This window comes from Poecilia latipinna, unplaced genomic scaffold, assembly GCF_001443285.1.
Source record: "Poecilia latipinna isolate Pla-1442-1.1 unplaced genomic scaffold, P_latipinna-1.0 Scaffold25, whole genome shotgun sequence".
Classification (NCBI taxonomy): domain Eukaryota; kingdom Metazoa; phylum Chordata; class Actinopteri; order Cyprinodontiformes; family Poeciliidae; genus Poecilia; species Poecilia latipinna.
Window position 1 is genome coordinate 755,930 of NW_015112641.1, and position 6,826 is coordinate 762,755.

Consider the following 6,826-nt stretch of genomic DNA (forward strand, 5'->3'; position numbering starts at 1 on the left):
TAAGTAAATTTTTTGAGTACTTTCTCCACCACTGGGTAAAACTAACTTAAAAGTTAACTGCACTAACCCTAAAGCAAAAATTATAAACATTAGCTTTAACAATGTTAAAGCACTACACCAACACGGTATTTAGCAGAAGCTAATCCCACAGCGTTAATTCAGCCATGTTGATACCCACAACATGTGTTACAACATAGAGTATCTCCTTAAACAAGATCAAGTTTGTTATCCCACACTTACCTGAATAGTTGTGCTTCATAAAATGATTATTTGCAACAGACTTTTCCCTCTGGTTTCACAGTTTTTTGACTTGAATATTGCTAATTCTGTTTCTGATATTGGCTAGTTTACCATAGGAGGGCGAGAGGAAACAGTCTTCACCCACTTCAAAATAAGAGCATGGCTACATAAATCATTCTTAGCCACAACTTTAACATAATAGTATGCTTTATTCAACTGAAAGTTAACAAAACAACCAATCAAATTAGCGTTTAAGAATTTAATTGGGAAAATTAATTTAGGGTTAGCAAAAACGCAAAGTAAAAAATTTATAGGAAGTGTGCCGACCACTGCAGATAACTATCTGGGAGATGAACTGTTTGGAGTTGGAGGAAACCGCAACAGCCATTACAGCCTCTGTTTCACTGTGAACAAAGCAATGAGTCTGCAGTAAAGCAATAAAATAAGTAACACATTTTAAAAATTGTAATGAAACTTGGAGCTGCACAGCTTGCTGAAGGAGTGGCTGAGTTAAAATCAGAAACTACTCCAACAACAGAAATTGATCAGGAACTCCAGTACTGATGATTTAAAAATACTCTGATTGTTTCATGGAGCCGAACACCTGAGATTGGATTGTGACATCCCCCCAAAACTGTCATCACTTTCCAATAAGATTCAATCCACTTGGTTGATTTTGTTACAAATAAGCACGATTATTTTAGCTTATTTAATTTTTCACTCTGCAGCAACAGATCATCCTGTGTAACCTTAGATTTGGCTGCTTTACTGAAACAAACGCAGAGCAGTTTGTTTCCTTTAAACTGTGGCATCATGTTGCAACAACAGATCTTTCTGAAGGGAGCAGATGTTTTATCTTGTCTTATCGTGTCTTCTTCTTCCAAAGCAGCAGCCTTTGGTTTGCCATTGTTGGTGTCATTTTAGGTGATCCTACAACGTGACTTGAAAACATGACTTCCTGAGACATAGTTGGATCTTTACTTTGTGCAATGAAAGCCAAACTGTTGCTTTCTCGACGTGTTAAAAGGGCTACATTAGCTAAATATGCACCTCTTGCTTGTTAATTGTATTAAAGGCTTTTTTCGTCTATTGATGCTCACAGCAGCAGCGGTTTGGTGAGGAGATCGCCTGATGTTGTTTTCCTGCTGCTTCACACTGAGTTCAGGATGCCCTGCCTGTTTTATACTTTGCATAATTTTATAGTACAACCTCTTGGAGAATGTACAAAGTGGACTAGCTACTAACTCAGAATCTAGTTTTGTTTGCTAGCTGATTTATTGATTTACTGTGCTAAGATTGTCACCGATTAACGCTTATCCTGTATCGTATTTAAAGCAGTGCCGCACTGACGCACTAACGGGCCGGAGGAGCCTCGCTGTGTGCTTGACCTGCTGACGACACCAAGATGAATTTAAAAAATAAAAAAAGGCGATAGGCTGCATTTCTGACAGTTTTTCTTATGAAATGACTGACCGCTGACTGTCACCACTCTTTGCATGTGTTTGTGCGTCACACTCTTCTGACTGTAAAATGACTACAATCAGCACTGTACTGTAATGACAACACAAACACAGTGAACATTAGCCTCTGGTCGCAAGATGTCTGTGATACTTTATTTTACTTTTTTATTGTTTTTGTAAATAGCTACTACTTGAGGAGATACTCACGGATCAGAACTGCTGAGCCCAGAGCTGGTGGGAGTAGCCATTTTGGTCCAACACTGAACTTTTGTCACACCTTTTATACTCCACTGTTGTATTTATTGTGGTCAAAATAAAAAAAAAAAACTAAATGTTCTCTTAACTATCTGGTAAACTTCTCAATGTCTTGAAAATACAAGAGAGAAAAACAAAATTTGTTTTTCTAAACTGTTCCTTATTGTAAAATGAAGTGGCTAGCTATTGCATAAATGATCTGTCATTAAAATTAAAGTATAGCAAAAAAATATAGAAAATTGCCAGTGTGATGAAGTTAGGCCTCTCAATAACAAATTTTACTGGATAATAAATTGTCCCAGACGTCATTCTTACGTTGTTGTTGTTCAGACGTTTTTGCGATAAACGATAATATTGTTGAGACAATTTTCAGGCAATACAACGGAAAAGGCTTAATAATGCAAGAACACATTCTCTAAGATGAAAAAACTTTAAATTTTTAGTGAACATTTAACACTGGAATTGGAAGACATTTTAAATATCCAAAATAAACAACAGAAACAACAAATAAAATTAATTATGAAGTCTCTGTAAACAAAATTGTCCTTAAAAACAAGTGCTGGTTGAGACCAAAGCACCAAACTGAAGACTTTTTGTCATCCAGTTTTTGATAGAAAGAGAAAAACGACAAATCATGCATAATTATTGAACTAGTTTTAAGTTATCATGCAACTAATCAATTTATTTATTGTGACAGGCCTAGATAAAGTATACCACTGCTAAAGTTGAAAAAGGGCTTTAAAATTTGAGTTTAATTTTGATGTTACAATAAACTAAATGTTTTTGCTTATATAGCAGCATTTGTCAGATAAAAATAAATGTTTTAATTGCATAAAGAAATCCAGGATTTCAGTACTTATTTATGAACTATGAACACGTTTATGTACTGAAAATGTCTTTTTCAGTCAATCAAAATTTACCGAACTGTTTTGGGATGTAAATAAATCTGTTTTTTGAATCTCCAACCAAACCATAAAACTAGCATAAATACTCACATAATTTATAGAAATGAAATCTAAATGTTTTATTGCATACTTGAATAAATGTTTTTTAGTCTTGATGGAGAGTCGTTGTATAAATATCGACCGTAGGGAGAGAAAACTCTCTTGTCTTTAGGATTGTGCACTCGTTCCTCACTTGATTTATTTTGTCCCGTTCACTGATTTTGCAAGTCCAAACAAAATCTCTTCACTTCACGCTGAATTGTTCCTCTTATTTATTAAAAAATTGCATTTAAATACTTTAGGAAGTCGTTTCTACTGTGAAAGATCTTCTGGTCTCGATGGGGCTACGTTGACGTGCTAAAAGAGCCTTGAAGGCGACTTTTCATGTGACTGAACGGACAATAAAAAATAAAATGAAAGGATTTTATAAAACTGCTCAACGGCCCGTCAATGTTTTTGCAATAAAAGTCGAGTTTCTTTGTGGAGGAGAAGAAAAGTGAAGAGCTTTCCGTGTCTGTTTGGTGTGATGATCCGTGAGTGTCTTTCCGTTGTATAAAACATGTATAAGCATTTGTTTTCTATCACAATATTATTGTACAGTACTGCTTGTATAATTTACAGGTAAAGCATGTATTTTAAACTTTTTTAAAACCCAAACAATAAACGGTGTAAATATATACAGAAATGTAGGCAGTAATTAGGTTTGCAGTTAAACTCTAATAGCATGACAGGTAGCGGGGTTTAGTATATATATATATATATATATATGTACAGGCTGTATGATGAATCTTTATGAGGGGAAACACTTGAAAATCACCTGATATTAGACTTTGTGCTAAAGATAAGCTCTGCAATGCATTTTTGTGCCTTTTATATCAATGTATGTAATCTAGACAATCTTGAAAAAGCTTGTGTACAACCAAAATGAAAATAAAATGGTTCTGTGGCAAATGGATTGGTTGGAGTCAGATTTTTATTCTTAATTTTTCGGCACATTGTTTAATTTTTTTGTTGCTGTGAAGTTAAACTGGAATCATATTTTAAAAGAAATTCAGATTTTTTTGCCGGGGCCGTTCACACTGCCAGTAAATGCGACCTGTATGCGCTCTGCAGTGTAAACGGCCAAACGACCTGAAAGTGTCCCGCATGCGCAGTAGAGGGCGCCATAGCGTCAGCGTTCTCAGTGTTCTGCCAACCACCATGAAAAGAAGAAGTGCTCAGTGCGGAAGTAAACATGGAGGCTAACGGTGGAGCTTAGCTTGCATATTATAAGTTGTTGTCCGGCCGGAGCAGCATATTAACAACTTAATCCTCATATAATCCGTCATGGTTGGTGTTTTTCTTCCCACTTGAGCTTATCAGGACGCAGAATAGTGAGATTTGTTGAGCATCAGTGACGTTCAGTTCGGGTGAAGGCGACCTGGACGTTAGGTCGCATTTGAATCGGATACGTATCGGATATGGGTCACATTCAAAAATAATCCGACCTGTGCTGTTCACACTGCCATGAAAAGATCGGATACAGGTGGCATTACGTCAAAAAAATCGGAATTGGGTCTCTTCAGACTGCAGTGTGAACGCATCCTGATTGGTTGTTTTTGACCGGAAAGTGTTGCATTTTTGCAAATTGCTAAAGTAGCACTGGGAGGAAGTGGAAGAACTTTATTTATTTATCAGATTACTTGTCTCCAATGACAGTTTTAACAAAATATGTTTTTATTCACAATAAAGAATTATATTGACTTGGAAATCTGCTCACTCCTCAGCGGCTTTAGTCCGGCTGAAGGAAGGATGTCATGTCTCTTTTAAAACTACAAAACATCTGCCATCAATCAATCAGTTACTGGAACTCCTTGAAAACAATTACACCAGACTGAATAAAAGCATTATGTGTTTTCTAGTCACAAAATATACACAATAATATGTCCATCTAACTTCTGAAATGTGTTTGTGGAGCCCTCACATCAATAGTCCATCGATCCGAACAACAATATCCCTCAGTGCTGAGGCATCTTATGCTGTTTTGGTTGAGCAAAGTAGGAGGGACGACCGCTCCAAGATGGCCGCCGTATTTCCTGCACCGGAGCAGCCAATGCACGGTTTACTCATATATTATGTAATAAAATATTGTTTTGTCCTTTTTGCAGGTCTTGTCGCCCACGGAGCAGAACATCCCGTCTCCGTCATCTCCAGACTATCGAACAAAAGCTCAGGGTGATGAGATGGAGCACTTCCACATCCTTCCTCAGCTGCAAGCCAAGAGGGCCGACTTTCTCACCGTCATGCTGACCGGTACACTGCCTCAGCGCAGGAGCTTCGCCACGCCCGACGAAGAGGTACCAGAACCTCCTGGGCCGAAGGACGACGACGTCACAAAGAGCGAGTCCAACAGCGAGGCGAGTCAGAAAAGCACCGAGCGCAGCCAGGATGCTGCACCTTCAACACTGATGGCGGAGGACCAGAGGGGCCCGAGGGAGCACGCTTCGGCTGCTGATGCAGACCCGGATCTGGAGGACGCATCCAAAACTCTGGTTCTGTTCTCGCCCGGAGACACTCGCAAGTCTCCCTGTGGCGGGGAAGCTGTCCTGGAGGGGGAACTGGCCACGCCAAATGCTCTAAATTCTCGTAATGACCGCTTACTGACCGGGGAGGGGATTCAGCCTGAACTGTCCGAGACGGGCCGCCTGTCACCGGCCCTCCGCTCAGAACTGAGACCTTCCACTCCCATCGCTCCTGGGTCACCGCCCTTTACCAAAGTCGAGCGCACTTTCATTCACATCGCAGAGACGTCACACCTCAACGTCATGTCGTCCAACGGTCACTCTGCGAAGGAGAGTGACCGGGAAGTCTTAACCGCCACGAGGGAATCGGCTGCAGACGTTGACAGCCAGGAGCAGGAAGTTGCATCATTGTTGAAAGAGACCGGAGGGGAGAGTGTGCCGGACCAAACCAGTACAGAGGCTAAGCAACCAAAAACCGAAAACGGCCCGTCAGCCGTCTTTCCCGTGTCCATGGACTCCTCCTCTAAAGGCACCTCACCGGTTTACGATCGTAAAGATCCGTCCCAAGAAGCGAAGAAGCAGCTATCGTCCAGCGAGGAAGCTGTAAAGCTCCACCCTGCTGGGTCAGAACCGTTGGTGAGCGCCAAGCCCAGAATCCGGAGCAGAATCCCAATCCTAATCTCTGAAGAGGACTCGGGCTCAGAGCAGTCCTCCTCCCTCTCGGCCCGATTTCGGCTCCAGCAGCGCGCCCGGCAGCTGGACCTGGCGCGCCTGCTGGTTCAGAAGCAACATGGCCGCTGGATGAGGAGGAGGATGCTGTCCGGCACGTCTTCATCGCTGTCATCAGGGGACGACGAGCGCTGGAGGGCGTCGGAGACTTTATCCACGACGGGGTCGGAGGAGGACGTGCATGTCTCGGACGAGTCCAGGAGGAGTTCGCGTCTCAAACCGACTGAAGAGCAAGGCTCCAAAGACTGCAGGAGCAAAATCCCTCGACCTGTCCCCCCCATAAAAAGACCACCAGGGGGCGCCGCTGCTGCTGCTTCTCCGCTCTCTTTGCCAGATGCCAAAAATACAAAAGGAGCTTCATCTGTCATCAATGGGTAAGCCTGTTTTTATTTATATATGGCACCTTTTAGCTAAAGGTAATTATGTACATAATGATAAAAACAACACACAATAGCTTAAAAATGTAATAAATATTAACTATAATAATTAAAAACCTGGGTTTTTAAACTAGTTTTAAAAAATATTTAAGGTTTGACTGTTCCTGCCGCAAACAGGTTTATTTATATAAAAACAGGTTGAAACTGCACCAGCGCACTGACACATAAAAATAATAGAGTATAATAAAACTAGAAAATTCCTGCAGAAATTTTAAGGGGCCTGCCCAGTGTGCCCACCACTTTAACCCCAGCATTTCAAA

At 40.9% G+C, this 6,826-nt stretch overlaps 1 protein-coding gene across 5 annotated transcripts in view; it reads left to right on the forward strand.

Annotated features, from left to right (window-relative positions):
• ttbk1a (tau tubulin kinase 1a) overlaps positions 1-6,826 on the forward strand; it is a 65,892-nt gene that overhangs the window by 52,371 nt on the left and 6,695 nt on the right. For all 5 annotated transcript variants that reach the window (XM_015037842.1, XM_015037825.1, XM_015037834.1 and 2 more), the window contains one exon: positions 5,047-6,503. In XM_015037842.1, coding sequence (XP_014893328.1) covers positions 5,047-6,503 — 1,457 coding nt within the window. The remainder of the gene's footprint in view (positions 1-5,046; positions 6,504-6,826) is intronic.